Source organism: Cyprinodon variegatus, unplaced genomic scaffold (assembly GCF_000732505.1).
Source record: "Cyprinodon variegatus isolate N-32 unplaced genomic scaffold, C_variegatus-1.0 Scaffold560, whole genome shotgun sequence".
In the NCBI taxonomy this organism is placed as follows: domain Eukaryota; kingdom Metazoa; phylum Chordata; class Actinopteri; order Cyprinodontiformes; family Cyprinodontidae; genus Cyprinodon; species Cyprinodon variegatus.
This window is the reverse complement of record NW_015151013.1, coordinates 444561-462684: the sequence shown is the minus strand read 5'-3', so window position 1 is coordinate 462684 and position 18124 is coordinate 444561. Positions and strand designations below refer to the sequence as shown.

Sequence of the window (18124 nt, the reverse complement as noted above, 5' to 3'; positions counted from 1 at the left end):
ATCCATCCATCCATCCATCCATCCATCCATCCATCCATCTTCTTCCACTTATCCACTTATTCTTCCACTTATCCACTTATTCTTCCACTTATCCACTTATTCTTCCACTTATCCACTTATTCTTCCACTTATGCCTAAGCTACTAAATCATTTTAGGTGGCTTTTTGGGAGTACAACAGTGAGGTTGCCCCCTTCTTACCAAGAAAAAAAAAATACTATTTGACATGTAAAATCAAGATTATTATGTGTGAAATCTTTGCAACTTTATCTCCAACTGAAAAGCAGCAGTTTTAGACAAATTAGTTATAAAAAAAATAAACATAAAAATTCATAAAATTCCGCCAGAATCTGATTAGGGCTTTTATATTCATATGGGTTGGACAATAATTCAATATTAACATATAACACATTTTTATTAAATAAAAATTATTTGTCCAATATTTCAACAGTTTATGATTACAGCATTTTTCACTGACTGACATTCCAGGTTTTATGGAGTTTTAATGTATTGGTTTTTTTAAATAAATATTTGGAAGAGTTTCATAAACATGGTCAAATAAACGATACAATTATACAGGCATCTGTTTTCGGTATTATTGTCAGTCTGAGGCTGTCATTTGGTTTATATTGATGTCAAAATTATATCGTAATGATCAAATTCAAGAAACATGTAATGATAATAAACATTTAACATAATAAACATATAAACATAACAAATTACCATATTAACCAACTGTAATGTACCCTGAGAGTGCCTGATACTGATAGCAGAAGCAGGGGAGTTAAAAATGAGTGTAAAATAGCATATTTCTCATTTAGTCTCCTGTTTCTCCCTCCAGGTTTAGATTATATATGGTGTAAAAAGAGTACAGCATTGAAATATGAACGGCTATCTTTTTATAATAATGTCACCTGTAAGAGTCATAAAATTTGATTATTCATTAGTAGAGCTGAAAGCCTGAGCAAGATGTCTAGGAGCATTTTATATACAGTATATGTATATATATATATATATATATATATATATATATTTATATATATATATAATTTGTTTTCACAGTTCAAGCTTTATCTCTACGGTTTCTGTCTTACCATCAAAGATGTAGATTATTTGTGTAGTTTGGTTTCTCCCAATGAATGAAATAATTCTTATTTATTCATGTTAGGTTATACTCAGATTACTTTCATATTATTGCTTTGATATTCTTAAACATAAACCTGTCAAAAAGCAAATTAGTAGTACTCAGTCGGATAACACATTTTACAGCCATGTGCCATTATAGTGGAAGCTGTCCTAGGCTTTGGTGCAAACGGTCTGGCATGCCTTCTTTCTTTCAACCCAGTCATTAGCTTAAATTAACACCCGCCCTCATGGCCCATAAACCCAGCAAGCCCTTAGAGACTTCCCGTTTCTCCTGGCTAACTTTTGTGAGCCTGCTCAGAATGTGCACAGGGAATTCTGACCTCAAATGTAGACTCTTTGAGATTTAAAATCAAGATAGTGAATTCAGTAATATCAGTTTTAAACCAATGCTTTTATCAGTTGACCCGGATTTTTATTATATACATTGCTTCAATTTGGTCTCTGGGTTTTATTTGTGGAAATATTCTTAATTTATTATTTACAATATAAAAAAAACCAACAAAAACAGCTGGAGTGAGTTGATATAAATGTAGCATAATACAATTTAAGTTCCAACTTGGGATTTTTATGTACAGCTTTGGTTTGAGTTTCATTTTTTCCTGTTTTTGAAGAAACTTCTGTTTTTCACTCAAGTCAGTATACAAGCAAATATCTAACATTTCAAATATTTTATGCTGACTTAGTTCACGGCCTGTGAACTCTGACATTGCCTGATAGTGGAAAGTTTAGGGATCAGGTCATTGCTATTTTGAATGAAACCAAGCAGGATCGTTTTATTACAGTGAAAATAAAGATGTAGATGGATTGTTTCTTTCTGCACCCAATTATAAACACTCACGCTTTTCTATAGGTGAACAAAAACCAAATGTGTTAACATCTTAAGTGAGTTATTTTACTGGTGCTTCTCATTGTAACAGTCACTATAAAATCGGATCCACTTACTGTCACTTTAACACATGCACAGCAGCACTGAGTTTATTCGGCATATGATGATCAGCTTATCAGAGGCATCGAAGAAATTACACATTTGAATAATACAAATAACTCCACAGACTTTCAGACGCCACAATTTACAATTTGCTTTAGGTTCCAGTCATTGTTTTCTTCTTGTGCAAAAACAAACAAACCACAAACTTAGTTTAAAGCCATTAGAACTGCAGTGAGTCATTCTCTACAAATGATTATAGCAAAATCTTAAAATCCATCTACTCCTATCAGTTTTCATCTATACTTATTTAATCCAGTCTTTTTAAGGTATTCTTTTCTATTTTTAAGCAGAGTTGCATCGTGTTAAGAGAATATTGCAGGAGGACTTACAAGGTATGAGGTTAATGTGATCTCTAGTTTCTGAATCAGTTGTTTGGAAGGGATGTTTCTAAAGAGGGTCGTTTGGAAGATGATTATTAAGTTCAAACCGTGGATTTCAGTCCACTTGAATCCAGTGTCCAGAGGATCTTATAAGCATAAAAATTAGGTTGATAAAATAACCTATTGACTCTAATATAGATTATGACTGGATGACAAGGAAGAAGTCCTACAGAACATGTTTTTTTTTTTTTTTAAATAACATTTTGTTATTTTCCTAATAAAGCAAACTTGAAGCACTCTGTAAGTTTCGCCTTTATTTTAATAAGGTGCTTTTGAGAAAAGCATGATATCTCTAGCATGATATACCTGATGGGCATATAACAAATGTCTGAAGGACTAAATTTTGGAGTTTTAAAGTTATGTATTCTGTGTCAGTAAAAAAGGCTTTTGCAACACTGATTATCTTCAGCAATCGTCACATACTCCTTTAGGGTAATCTATTTAATCTGCTTTGCAGGTGATTCTCATGTTAACAAAGTTCTATGACTTCAACGCTGGCAGAGTAACGGAGAGTTCACTGTGGAGGTAAGCTCTTCTGTCTACTTTCAGGTTTACACAGCAGAACTAACTAATTTACTTGTGCCATTTGTAATAAATTACAATGGATTTTGCAATACAAGGACATTTTTGTGTAAAATGTTTGCATTTTTCTTAACATTTATTTGCTGTCATAAATCTCTAAATGGTTTTAATCTTTATGTCTTTTGATTACTAAAAAAAAATTGTGAGAAATGCAGTATATGTTTTGAAAACATGTGAACCTGTAACACTTTAATGGAATGTATCCACTAATTACATTCTATTTTATTAAAGTTTCAATTGATAGATTTTTTTTTCTTACTCTTGTACCCCTGAAAATGTCTATCCAAGTCAGAAGTGACCTAGATTGTAATTTAATCTCAGAATAAATGCTGCTGTTCTGTAAGGACCAAACAGGCTTGTTAGGGAACATCAATGACGAGACAATTTCATAAGGACCAAAGGAGAGACGAGGCAATTCAGACAAAATGCTTTGTTGATTAAGCTGAAAACAATAACCCAGTAGTATTTAGAGGTGAGCAATCCATTCTTCAAAGGTATAGTAATACATTAGAAAATCAAACATTCCAAGATGTATTAAGTCACCTGACAACTGTTACTTGAGCATTCCACTGCATCATGCTCTGAAGGTCTTCTGCTGGAATGGCTCAGTCCAATTGACAACTTTAGGTATAACTTAAAAGTATATTTTCAATGTCTCTACTTTCTCTCCTGACGGATTTCTGAGCTTTGTAACTCTGATCAAATACAGCGGCTAAAACTTCTGTCTGTGCTTGTGTTAGAGGCCTGCCCTGAAGGACCTGCAGCTGTAACTGCAATATAAATTTTGACACACTGGGGTATCATAACTAATGCATGAAACACTTCAAAATTTGTTGATCCACAGAAAAATATACTGAAGGTTTTGTAGTTGTAGAGCAAAATGAAAACAAAGCTTGAAGCCTTATGAATAATTTGCAAAGCATTGTAGATTTTAGGGGACATCGACAATTTTATATGTAGTGTCTTATTTTGAGAGTAATTTGATCAGGTTACTAACTGATCTAGAGGTTGAGGGCAGTGAACTCATTATCCTTGACAAAGGGCCTCCCTATCAGAAAAGGTTTAAACACATTCCCCAAATAAAGCTTATAACTAGTGTTGCGCCGATGTCATTTTTTGGCCCCTATACCGATACCCGATACCTGGCTGTGCAGTATCGGCCGATACCGATACCATAATAATGTAAAATAATTGCCATCATGGCTTTGTCAAGCTGCTGCCTACCTTTGTGAAGCAGGAAAAAATCTAATACAAAGTGAATCCAGTAGAACTTTTTATTTCTTACCAGGAATGGGTGACAATAGTTGAATAAACTTATGGCTCTCAAAATGGTATCGGTGCCCTATCTGTTGGTACTCGCCGATACCGATACCACCATTTTAGGGCAGTATTGGGGCCCCATCCGATACTGGTATCGGTATCGGTGCAACACTACTTATAACACAATAAGGACAGGTAAGGAGATAGGTATGATAGGACAGTGGCAAAAAATACAAAAGAATTCTATAAGAAAACACAATTTAAAATTAAATTAAACTAAATTTTATGAAGCGCAAAATTGTGTTGTGGTTGATTTTTGTTTTGTTTTGATTTGTTGATTTGTTCTGAATGTATTTTGTTCACCTATGTTCAAATCTGTCAAATGTGGGACTATATTTACATACCAGCATTAGGAAGTAATTGCTGCATTTATTAAATGCTTAACAAACAAAAATATTATATGTACAAATCATAGAGAATAATCCTGTAAGATAGCCTACAGAATATATGCAGCTTGTCTCAGAAGAAAATCCCCTGCAATAAATGATTTATAGGTTTAACATTACATAAATAAAAACATTCATATTTTGCTTGTAAGTAAATTTGCTCTTTGATTCTGGAAGTGATTTACAAAGCAAAATTTATTGCAATAATACCTTAATATCAGCTTTTTCCCCATGCATGACACATAGGATATTCTAGTTCATGCTGAGAAGTAAACAAAGTCCTGCTTCGTTCAGCAAATTGCCCTCAGGATGTTTGTTGTTGTAATTTTCTGCTTCCCTAAAGAACTAATGATCCCATCAGCATCATAACTATTAGAAGTGCCGTTCTCGCCTAGCTACCACTCAAACCCTATTTACTTTGACCTGTAATTCAATTTTAGGTCAACTGATTATGGGACCACGTATGAAAAACTTAATGAGAAAGTCGGGACCAAGAGCATATTGAGCTACCTGTATGTGAGTCCAAACAACAAAAGAAAGGTGAGTTACTATGTGTTTTACAGTGTGCTACAGCAAAATCCTGAATAAACCAAATGCCTTTACAAGCAGTCCCTTTTGCACATCACAGTGTTAATACACGACCAGGCTCTATGCATCTATCTAAGCAGTAGAATAAACAGGGACACATATTCCCTGTGGAAAAAATGTTGTATAATGGGCTGCTGAATTACCCAACTTCTTTCCTGTCTCAGATCATGTTACTAACTGACCCAGAGGTTGAGAGCAGTCTGCTCATTAGCCTTGACGAGGGGGCGTCCTATCAGAAATACAGCTTAGGCTTTGATATCCTCAGCCTGCTATTCCACCCAGAGCAAGAGGACTGGATCCTGGCTTACAGCCATGACCAAAAGGTAATGTGTAGGTGTCTAATAACATTTGGCATGAATGAACCAGAACCGAATCTGAAAATGTGTAAGAAAAACATCCTTGTGAAAAACACACAGGGGAATACTGAAGAGATTGGGCCGCTTATGTATTACTCTTAGGGATATAGCCACGTTTTAGTTCTCTATTTCAACATGGTAACTACAAGGTGACAGAAAAAAACAACATATTTAAACTCAGGGAACTTATCTGCACTTTACATTAGAAGCAAAAGGGAAAAAAATGGAATTATTTTTTTGTCATTTATTGGGATCATATGTGACAGACATACACAAAATAATACATCCTTGTTAAAGGGAAGAAAAATGCCACTTAGATGGAGTCAGTAAGTAATTAGACTGGGAGTAGACAACAGTGCACAAGATGCTAATGATCAAATAATGTCATGGATGCTCAAAAAAGGTGCCACTTAACAATTATACACTAATATGAACTGGTCTTTCACATACAATTACACCAGTAATATACATTTTTATTGTATTGCAGGATTTAAAAGAATATGGATTTGTTTGCAAGGTACTCTGTCAGCTCCTAGAACAAAGCTGCAGTTGCAAAAACAGCAGACTAACTCCATCCTAAAACAAGTCATAAGGTCTTTGATGTTCTGGACAGCATGAGAGAAAGTTAACAAGTAAAACATCTCTGAAAAAAGAAATCCTGAAACCACACACATATCTTCCATTGCACACAGCCTCCATTATTGTGTGAAAGAACCCCTGCTGTCTGCTCCACTCAGCAGCAGGGACATCAAACTCTGTCCTCCTCAGCTTGCTATCACAGAACTACTTGATTGTCAGGGAGAGGAACAGACAAGGTCTGAGAAATGAGATAAATGGCGAAGTAGGGAAGATGAAAAGCCTTGCAGAGAGTGATCAGTGGGTCAAAATGAAGACACTTAGGAGAAGTTTGCCTTCAGGCTATTCTTTATGTCTTTGTAAAGCTGTATTTTATTGTTTTCTTTCTCTTCTTCCTGCCAAAAAGGAACTAAATGAACGTCAGCTCGGTTTCATTTCATATTTATTGATCGTCTGTCATGTTGTCTCAAAGTTGCGAGTTCTGAGGTGGGTAGGAATGAAGCGCCTGATCCCTCTAAAGCTGAGAGCTCACGATGCGTGCTGCTCAATCACTGAGGCAAGATGACAGATCTTTAATGTTCTTGAGCACCAATAAGGTTGTTATGTGAAAACAAACTGCAATGTCAGTTAACTGAGAGATTCTGAAGAGTCTTTTAGATTGTAGTTCGCTCACAAGCAATGTGAACAAGTCTTGTATCTAGCAGTAAGAATAAATAATCTCTATTATCTTTTTAGCTTTTCCTCTGAAAGCCTGGCATTGAACAATAACTTAACTTTTACTGGAACTAAAAGTTTTTCTTCTGTTCAAAAAACACATAATTTTAATCTTAATGCATTTTGGCATAAATCCAATTCAGATGTTCTGATACTGTATTCCAATGTCATTTCATTGTCTAACGCTCTCTGATTTTTTTTTTCAGCTCTACGTCTCTGTTGAGTTTGGAAGGAAATGGCAGCTTGTTCACAACAACGTTGTTCCCAACAGATTCTATTGGTGAGTTAATCTGTTGTCGCCTAAATGTAAAACAAAGCAGTTTTTCTTTTGGAAACTGTCATTGAAATAGTTAGTATTTCTAGCATTCCTTGCCAATTTTAGTTGCAGGAAAACAATATGGTCAACATGTTTTCAGCCAAATAAAGTCTTAAATTAGCCTTATTTAGTTATATAAATACATCTTTCACCCTATTAACTTGTTTACTTTCATACAAAAGCAATGGGAATTAAAATTTACTAATAAATAATTTAGGTGTCATTATTTTATTATTTATGTTTTCTCATAAAGATGAATATTTCATGAGCGGACTTCTCTATAAAAGTATGTTGTTCTAAATTGTGACTGGTGATGCAGCTGCAGGTTTTTAAAAGTAATTTCTGAAGATTTTAATGCTATGCTTACAGTAAGAGCGGCCTAAAATATTTGGCAGACTTATTAGTGGGGTTTATTGTTACTGGTTATACAGATTTTTTACTATGCTCTGTTTCACATATTTTAAAGACAAATATCTAAGTATTTAAAAAATGAAGTTTGGCTCTCAACTCAAGGAAATCCAACTGATGAGTTTTCAGTGTCTGAGATGCAAAACAAAGCAAACAACTAGAAGTGACCTTAGATTGAGGAAAACAACTGAGCTGAATCCTTGAATATTATGGAATAGAATAGAATAAAATAAAATAAAAGGGAAACTCCTTGTCTAGACACAACTAAGTAATCAAGAGCCAAATAAACACATACAACAGCACATATTTAAAAAAAATTATAGTAGTAAGACTAATAATCACAATTGCTTAAACAAGGCAAGAACATAAAGCAGACAAACTAAACAGTAATGTTTAAGTAGGATCCTAAACTGCAGTCATAGCAAAAGTAATATACCAGCATGGTTTTCTTAAATTTTTAACTCCAAAGGTACATTACCTGTAAAATAAAATAACACCCCAGAAAAACAAACAAACAAAAAAACAAAAAAAACAAAGGGGGTCCAATTATTTTTCTTTTACCTTACTTTTGTGTGCAAATGGAAAATTGTATGTGTGCAAAATGGGGCCTAATACAGAAATCTGTGTGAGAGCAAAAAAAAGAAAAAAACACAAGGCAATTTATTCACTAAATACTTGCACTGTCTATCCACTTGTTGCTTGTGCTGCCCCCTGACTGGGTGCAGCTCAGGGTATCCTGAATGGGAAGTCATGCTCCCATATCAAAACACATCTCTCATCATCTATACAATTTATTATGACCTCAATTAAATGAGATAATTCAAACACACATAAGAAACAAAAATTATTGTTACTACCTCATCCAATAATCAAACACGAACAACAAGTACCCTGCTACTAAAACATGCTGAAACACTGGCACACACTTGTTACAAGACACTAGTGGTGTTACTTATTGGAGAATGCTTTAGCATTGTGGGGCTTTATTTAAGAGTGCAGGCTCCTGTTCACTGATAGAATTGGATGAAGTATTTGACAGAAAGTCCATTAAAAGAGATGGAGCTGTGAGGCAATTACAAAGTGCTGAGGGAAGCAGGATAGGAGCCTTTTATATTATAGTTCAGACACAGTATGGAATATAAGAGAAACCCATCTTCTGTCACAACAGTTGCTATTAATACAACAAGTGGTCACTTCCGCTGCTCGGTGCTTAACGGCTGCAGCAAAGACTCTGTAGTTCAAGGGGAATGAAATGGCTAAGTAAATCTCACAAAAAAAAGAGCAGTGCAGGTTAAATGTCCTTCAAGTCACTGTCTTTACATCAGCCTGTTGTATTATAGGTCCTAAGGGAACAGTAAAGAGCGCCGCTGTCTTCTGTAATTCATAACCATGAAAAGAATCTTTGTTTTGTCATAATTTCCACCCTGCTTCACCATTTTACGAGTTTCTTACAACAAAAACAAAGATGATGAAGTGTTTTGCCCTGCTGACATTTTCACAATTTCAGTTATAAAATAGACATTCTGCACAGAGGAGGTTATTACAAGCTGATGATCACAACTTCCACTGGATAAATTAGGTACTTGAAAGACAGGAGAATTTCAGTCTCTTACTGTATTTTATCCTGCATATTTCTCTTATGCTGGTTGAGATTACATCTACAGACAAACTCACTTTTCGAGGAGACTACTGATTTGATAATGTGTATTTAATAATTGCACATTTGTCCTTTTGAGAATTAAGAGTGTTTACAGTTTAATGTAAACTGCCTCTTCTGGGCGACTTAATTAAATTATAAATAAATACACACATCAGTATTCTGGTCCACCCTACAGTTGCTTCTGACAAGGGAGTCCATGCTGTTATGTGATCCACTGCAGATGGCAGCCCTTGCCTGCCATAAACTGTTGGTGCTTACACTGCTGACATCAGGCAGTAATTCACAATTTACTCTGATATTATTTGTTTAACTTGTAGCTAATTTGACAACAGCCTCGCCCCATTAAAATATGTAGATGGGCCGTAGCCCCATTTCATGAGGCTCTTTTGTTTGTCCAGAAAACCAGACACATGCTGCTTCTGCTCTGGGTTATCAATAGAACTCATTCTAAGCAGCTACTGGTAATTTAATATTACTGTTATGTTAAGTTTGATAACTTTAATAATATTAATAATGATAAAACAGCATTGTGAAAAACTATGGAAGCCTGTACAACATTTTCAATTTACAAGCACAACTTTCCATTTATTTAGTCTGTTTATCTGGTACACCAAGATTTACTACCTAGTTGTCAAGTTGAGGATAACAGTAATTACTTTTACAATGAAACATCTGAAGGCTGTTGCCATGTTTGTTTTCATCTCCATTTACTTTGATACCCCTGAATAAAATTCACAACTAACACTCCAGATAACAGCAAACCAGTGGTCTCTAACTCCTGTCCTTAAGGACTGGTGTCCTGCATCTTTTAGATGCATCCCTGCTTCAATGCAACTAGTTCTAATATTAGCTTAGTAGCAGAGCTCTGTAGAGCTTTGCTGCTGATTGAGAACGAGTATTGTTATTTAGTTCAAGTGCGTAGGGAAGCGGCACAAAAGTTACAGGACACAACCCTAAAGGATTTGAGTTTAACACATCATCCCCATAGCGACACGTGGCGGTGGCTGCTTCATGCTTTTTGGATGCTGTCTTGAGCAAGAACAGAGAAGCTGGTCAGAATTAATGAGATGATGGATAAATCTAAAAACAAAAGAAGAAAACCTGTTAGAGGCTGCTAGCATTGAGACTAAAACAGGGGTATGTCTTCCTGATGTGACTATACACCTAAGCCTACAGAGGTACAATATATGGGCTGAGATGTTAGTATATTTACCTATTAACCTGATGTTGGGAATTATAAAAACAAAAACAGTTTCATATGTGTACCAGGACTTTCAAAAATCTCCGTCCAGTCTGATAAACCTGGAGTATTTTACAAAGTAGAATAAGCCTTAAGCCTCTAGATGTAGGAAGCAGACAGAGACATACCCCAAAATACTATAAGGTGCAATTAAAGCAAATGTTTGTTCTACAAAATAGCCATTAAGGGGCCTGAATACAAATTAACAACACACTTTCATTATTTCTTTTTTATTTCATAAACAATAAGTAAACCAGGAACAAATGTCCTTTAGCAGCACCAGTTTTTGTAGTGACATTAAAATAATGCTATGAAAAGTATTATAAAATGGGATTAGTCTGCTGGAATACTATTAAAACACAGTGCTTTCACATCATATTAATTTATAATAATAAATCAAATGACTCTGTCTGTCTTTTTCAATGTTTTAGGTCCAGGCTGGGTTTGGACAAAGACCAAGGGATGATTCACCTTGAGATCACTGTCGCAGTTGGACGTGAGTCAGAAACAGCAGAAATCTCACCTGAAGTAATTTCAGGAGCGAAGCCCAAAAAACAATTCACTGGTTTAATCAAAGAGGAGAGGGGATGATGGAATAGATGGTTCAGAAGGTCCAGCTGCACCAGGGGGAGTGTCATGATTATTGGCAGAAAAAAAAATGCTGGTAGTAAGGGTTTGGTCTGAGTTAGAAATGACTGAGCTAACGTATTACTCCTTGAGTTGGAGCGTCAAGAGCATGAATGGCCTTTGTTAGAAATATTAAATGGAATGGGAATTGGGAATAAGACATGAGAATATAATCAGTTCACTTGCAATTTTGTAAAACATTGAAATAACAGGTTTGACTGATTGAGTTAATCTGACTGGAGAATTAATTTAGTCTATTTGGTTCTAAAAACTTTAGCTGAGAGTATGGTTGTCTTAAATGGCAAAAAATTAAGTTCTGTCAATAGTTGTTGTAAAAAGTTTTAAATAGGTGGGATTAAATGGGTACATAAAAATAATAAGGAAGTAAAGAGGGACACTGTGAAACAGAAGGCAAGGAAATTATTTGGAAGAGCGAGAAGTGAGATGAGAGGGATGAAAAAATTGTTAAAGTGGATGAAGCAGATGAGGTGGATAAAAGGTAAATGATAGTGAGGGAAAATAAGTAGGGATTACATATAAATGGATCAGTGGGAGATAGACTGGAGTTTAGAGCACAGTAAGACGTGTGATGCATCAGTGAGCTAGCTTTTATAGCAGCCTACAAAGGGAGTAGAGGTTTTCTTAAAATGTGGCCTTTCTTTCTAAAGCTAAACTCACACAATAACTTTGCTGCTAATTGGCTGTTTGCATTGCTCTTGATTTTATTTTGGAGATTGAGGGGCTTTTCAACCACACAGCTGAATTATTGTATGATTTAAGATCTGAAAAGGCGTCTTTTTTCACATAGAACACAAGATGATGTCCATTATCGTTCATATGGATATGGACAATGCTGTCTCATTTAAGAAATATGACACCTATGCTTTTTGTGTCACTTAGTGCCATGGCTATAAATGACGCAAAACATTTATTTTAGAATATAGGGAGTTGTTCCTGCATTATTGCATTTTTGGCTATATTTTCTTGCTTATCAACAGGGTCACAGTACATAACTTGCAAACTTCAGAACTGCTCCGATGGAAACAAGGGCAAGCCTTTCCCAGGATTTATAATCCCAAACTCCCTGGTGGTGCAGGATGAGTACGTTTTCATCCAGGTGGGTTTTTACTGCAAGGTCTGGCTTCATTAAAAGACAATTAAATGCTGTGAAATCAGTGCGTTCAGCTGCATCTTAATGTACAGACTTGTTTTTCATTAACTAAAAGGAACCATTATGCTGGCAAGGGAAGGCACAAAAATAAACCACTGCTTTTTATTGCTACAACTGCACTTTACTGCAACTTACAACATCACAATTAGAGGATAATGCTGGGTTTTTATGGTGGGATTAATCTTATTTTATAGATAAGCTTTCAGCGATTACTGTAATGCAATGTTTATCTTTACTACCTAAAACATTTTGGCTGTGTTTCTCTTGAAGGTATCAGTCAGTGGCCAGGCTGTCCATTATGTGTCATATAAAAGAAAAGCATTTTACCCAATGAAGCTTCCTAAATACACGGTCCCTAAGGTAAGATCATAGCTGTGTTTTGATTGGTATAACATTTCCTACAATTATTTGCATGAACATTTTCTGGAAATGTATTTAGCTATCCACTAACATGACTAGATTTACAATCACATTTTCACTAGTATGTGTATCAACAGATGTTAAGTTACAGTTAACAGGAATAATGCAGTATAATGTTGAACCCTAAAGGAATTATCCTGTTTTGCTTACGCCAACCGGCCCTATATGTACCAAGTAACATAAACAGAGCAGTGTGGGTCATTTACTTGAGACTTAGGGTCTAAATAATTACACAGCCTCAGTGCCTTCATAGTTGTTTTGGTAGATTTATAAAAGTGATGTGGGTGGCAACAGGTGGTGCTCCTAAAAAAAAAACAAAAAAAAAACAAGACAGAATATAACTAAAAATATCTTACAATTTAAAAAGAAAAACGAAAGTTAACTTAATCTGCTGTTACAGCCTTCAAAAAATTATCAAAAGTGGTCAAAAAATCTTTTTACAAGATATTTACAAGGACCCCCTGTCCTTAAACCAAACATTTGAACAGCAACCAAAAAAAAAACATCTTCCCTGTTCCTGACGTGTGTTCCTAATCTTCTAAATTAATTGGCGGGTCTAAAATTTATGAAATTGATCACAACAATTAAAAAAAACAAAAATGATAGATCTTGGTTTCAAACTAATTTAAATATATTCTGTCTACAACATAAAACTAAAGATAAATTTAAAAGGTGCTATGATTTACAAAATACACAAATGGCCAGACCATCCATTCAGTGATATGAATTATGAAAATTTTCTATAGAAGGAGAAATAATGCCTAACTTAAACCTAATATAAATTTCAGTAAAATAAAATGTTTTACCCAGTGTTCATTTTTTAGTGCATAACCCTAATGGCACCAGAATCCTGATGAATGATTACAGAACTAACACATTTTTGCTCCCCCTGTGTGACCAATACATGCACATTGCTATGCAGATTCACATTTTTCTGTCTTTTCAGTTGTATAAAAATAGTGTTACCCATTAAAAAAAGAGCAAAAACATTCGCTCATTAAGTCCTTATATTTAGGACCTGCAGATAATCAGCACGGACGAAAACCAGGTGCTGGCAGCTATTCAGGACTGGCACCAGAATGATTCGTACAACCTCTACATGTCTGACTACAGAGGGCTGTTCTTCACACTAATGCTGGAGGATGTTGTGAGCACCGGTGGTCCAGAGGACAATGTCATGATTGATCTCTATGAGGTAAGCAGCCACAGTGCTGTGAGGGTGCTCCTGTTTTTTGACTGTGGGGTTTTATTTCACAGATTTTAATTTGAAAACTTTAAAATAATTTTTAGTGTAAAGTCAGTGTACACAGAGTGTACACAGAGACCATTATTCTGCCAATTCTTGGACATTTAAGACAGTGCTGCAGCACAGGATTGTGGGGTGTCTAATTGATGCAGAGAAGCAACATCAGGGCTTAAGGGCAGGGAGGTATATAAGCAAAAGCTGTTGGTAGAACTCTTGCCTCTCAGCAAGAATGCCTAAGTTTTTCTGCATGGAGTTTGCACTTCCTCCCCCTAAAAGCTTGAGTTCTCTCCAGGTTCTCCAGCTTCTTCCCACAGTGCAAAAGCATGTCAATTAGATAAATTGTTCTCTAAATTCCTCTTAGGAATAAGTGTATGTTTTTGCATGTTTTTCTTTTTTTTGTTCCTGTGTTCTTCTATATTGTGACGGATCAATGACCTGTCTAGTCCACCCCACCTCTTGTCCTACAGTATTACAGCAAGAACAACAGCTCCTGCTTGTGTGTGTTTTTGAAGGTGGATGTGCATTTGTGTGTGTGAAAAATACCAAATAACTTCCCAGCATTACAATTTTATTAAAGTCAAGCTACAATGGAATATTCAAGGTCAGAGATTTTTATTTAAAAAGACTTTCTTTATGTAATACTCTTTGCAAAAGCCTGTGTTTATGTTCTTATGTTGCCAAGAAGTTTTGAGGTATCATTATATATATATTTGATAGACAGTGATTTGTTTATTGTTTCTAATGATAAGATTAAGTGAGAATGCAAGCTGAAAACACAATGGAAATTTAACTTGAAGTTCTAAAAGCAATTTTATGCATCAAAAAGCAGATCTTCCTTTTTGTTTTGTTTTTCCACATCTGCTCTGATTGTCTCTATTTAACGGAACAGATGATGTTTTTAACCAGTCTACAGCATCAGTTTGTTTTTCTCCCATTGCCGTTATTGGATATTGCAAGTGACTGTATCATTGTTATTGAGCTTCCATATTTAATTAAAGTATTGTTTTTGAGGTTCCATGACTGGTTATGCTAGTAGGTTCTATTCATGGTGAAACACTTCATCAAATTGTACAGAATGTTTTAAGTGCGGTTCAACTGAATAGGCACAGCAATATATTACCTACAGTATATTCATTTAATTAACATTTTGTATAAAAAACAAATAAGTTGATCCTGGAAGCCGAAGTTACCAGCTAGCCATAGAGAGGTCAACACCAAATGATTATTCATACAAAAATCTGACTTAGGAGGCAGTGCAAAACCAATTATCTCCTCTGTGGAAAATGTACTTAAAATTAAATAGCTTAAACTGTTCTGATCAGACTACCTGTCTTATAGAAGAGTCAGCTTCTGCAAAGAGCTGAATTATTAAAGTTTCTAAGAGATTCCTAGGCAACTGATTGATTTTTAGAATGTAAATTGTCTTCTTCATAGTTACTGTGAGAGGGGGATATTTTATACATCATTAGTGAACCACCTCTTGCCTATTCTTTACATGTAGTGATTTATTATAATGTAAATAACCACCCAGTGGACTCTTGAAAATGGCATATTTTTTCTGAACATATGGTTTGCATAAAACTTTGTTTTATTGGCAGGTAGAATTAAACAAGTTGGGTTTTAAAGTGAATTAGAATGTCCCCTCAACAAATTTACTAACTGCTTTTAAACTTTGATCAGGATCTGAATGAATTAGTCTTTAATATCAGCTTTAAACTATGACCTGTGTTGACAGATCTTCTTGGAACTTCCACATGAAAGCATCATTGCACATTTCCCTCATCTTCACCCAGCAGTGAAAGTATCATGTTGTTGTAAACACACCTCACATATGTCCCAGTTGGAGAGATGACCGTGCCACACAGTTGTGATTAGGATTTTTTTCCCCCCTTTCTTTTGGTGCGGGGTAACAAAGATCTGGCAAACACTAAAGGAAATGTGAGCTCAATTGATGTCTGTTGTACATTAAGTCTGCATCACTGCACACAAGCACAAAGAAGAAGACATCCCAAGGCTCTGCCATATGTTGTTTGGATTTTACACAGCCATACAGATGGTCTAAAATAGTGCTCCATGTCAAAAAAAAAAAAAATATCGCTCTCAAATATCTCTCTCTCTTGCAAAACGAGGCCCTTAGCTTTACTTAAGTTTGAATATTTATTTTTTTCATACATTTCTTTGTGTTATTTTTCTCCATTCTGCCTCATGCCTCTCATACATGCAGGTTGCTGGGATTAAAGGAGTGTTCCTGTCAAACAAAGTTGTTGAGAACCAAGTAAAAACTTATATCACATACAACAAGGGCAGAGACTGGCGTCTTCTTCAGGCTCCAACCACTGATCTCCAGGGAAACAAGGTCTATTGTGAGCAAGTAAGTGGGCCACTGACAGGAGATACTGTTATTTGGATTTTCATTATCTGCTCTCAACAGCACCACACTGAATCATGCTAGCTTTTGACATTGCGGAAGAAAATGAGTGTGTAATATTATTCATAATATCTTTGTTCTTATGTTTCAAAATGTATGTTAGATTTCCCACTATTTTTTTTTTTTCCTAAATCCAAGTATTAATAAATGTGAGCACTGCAGGCAGAGTCCCAAATCCAATCTGATAGAGCCTGTGTAGGAAGCTGAAGATTGATGGCAAGGAGGGCTTCCAACCTCAAAGATTTGGGCCTCATCAATGAAGACATTCATTTTCAAAGTTTTAGTTGTTAATAAAAAAGATTTTGAATATACTTTTATACAAAAAATATTTTCAGAATTGTTATTTCTTTATAGGAATTTACTAATTTAAATGCCTGTCTCATCCCACTAGGGTCAAACTTCTTGGCAAAAAGCAATTTTTAATCTATATCTTCCAGGTGTGTAACTTAGCAACTTTAGATATAGTTAATTTGCTTAACTTTACCTTACATCCTATCTAATTCATAATGATTGAAACAAATTTTAAAGATTTACTGAGCATCACTTTGATTGTATTTATTTCAAAATGATGCCTTTTATTCATGTTTGTAGCTAGGTTTGCACAATAAAAAATATCTATATATATCATGACAGACACCTGATCAGTATCAATAGAAAATATGTCCTATAGATTTTTCTCTTATTTCAGCGGACTCTGATATTGGCAGAGGAATATGGAATTCATTGGATTGGGTTGGATTTGGATTGATTTTTATATGTATGACATCAATTTCAAGATTCAAGGTTTTGTTTAAAAGGGTTAGGTTTACGATTTGTTTTTGCTGTATCCTTATTTTTAATAGGTAAAACGAAAGACTAATCCATATTTATCAATAAGGTTTATAGTGTGTTATTTTTTGTTAGCCATCTTGAATATCCCTATCAGCAGCTGTCTTTAAAATCCATGTAAAAGTATTAATTTTAACTTTCATTTAACTTATGCTGCCTTAACATTTTTATTTTTTTATTTTTTATTTTTTTAAGAAAACTGTGCTTGTTAAGATGTATATTTTTTATGTTGAAAAAAGAGAAAATAAGGTAAAGGACAAGCTGGCAGCCATTAATCATCTGCTCCTCTCAAAGTTTTGTCTCCTGCCATCAGGGAGGAGGAATACTTTTCCTAACCAGGGCAACTGAAATGGATATGAAACTGTCCGTCCCATTACCCAATAGGTTTCTTAACAAGTTATATGTTTTATCGCTTTTCTTCAGTTATTCAATTTTCAATAAGGAGATGCAAGAGGTGTATTTTTTTTTTTTTTAATTTTATGTAAAATATTTCTTTAGGTAAGATGTTTTCATCACAGTGTTTGCTTTATTCAATGTTCTTTTTTAGTTTTAGTCTCTTTGGGGAACCAAAGCATCTTCAGTTGGCTTTAGTGTAAATCTTTGTCAAGGTGATAGTATTGTAACCTGACTCCGCCAGATGGATTTGTTCCGCATATCTATCTGGAAACCTTCCGTTGCAGTAATTTTGGGAAGGGGCGAAAATACTGGTTAGCTGATTGGCCTATGTTGGTGATAGACGGGCCAAA

At 35.0% G+C, this 18124-nt stretch overlaps 1 protein-coding gene across 1 annotated transcript in view; it reads left to right on the top strand.

Annotated features, from left to right (window-relative positions):
• LOC107095625 (VPS10 domain-containing receptor SorCS1-like) overlaps positions 1-18124 on the top strand; it is a 79325-nt gene that overhangs the window by 21002 nt on the left and 40199 nt on the right. The window contains exons 2-10 of the mRNA XM_015391791.1: positions 2970-3037; positions 5241-5340; positions 5553-5711; positions 7241-7314; positions 11090-11154; positions 12284-12402; positions 12727-12816; positions 13892-14071; positions 16347-16493. Of these exons, the coding sequence (XP_015247277.1) occupies positions 2970-3037; positions 5241-5340; positions 5553-5711; positions 7241-7314; positions 11090-11154; positions 12284-12402; positions 12727-12816; positions 13892-14071; positions 16347-16493 (1002 nt within the window). The remainder of the gene's footprint in view (positions 1-2969; positions 3038-5240; positions 5341-5552; positions 5712-7240; positions 7315-11089; positions 11155-12283; positions 12403-12726; positions 12817-13891; positions 14072-16346; positions 16494-18124) is intronic.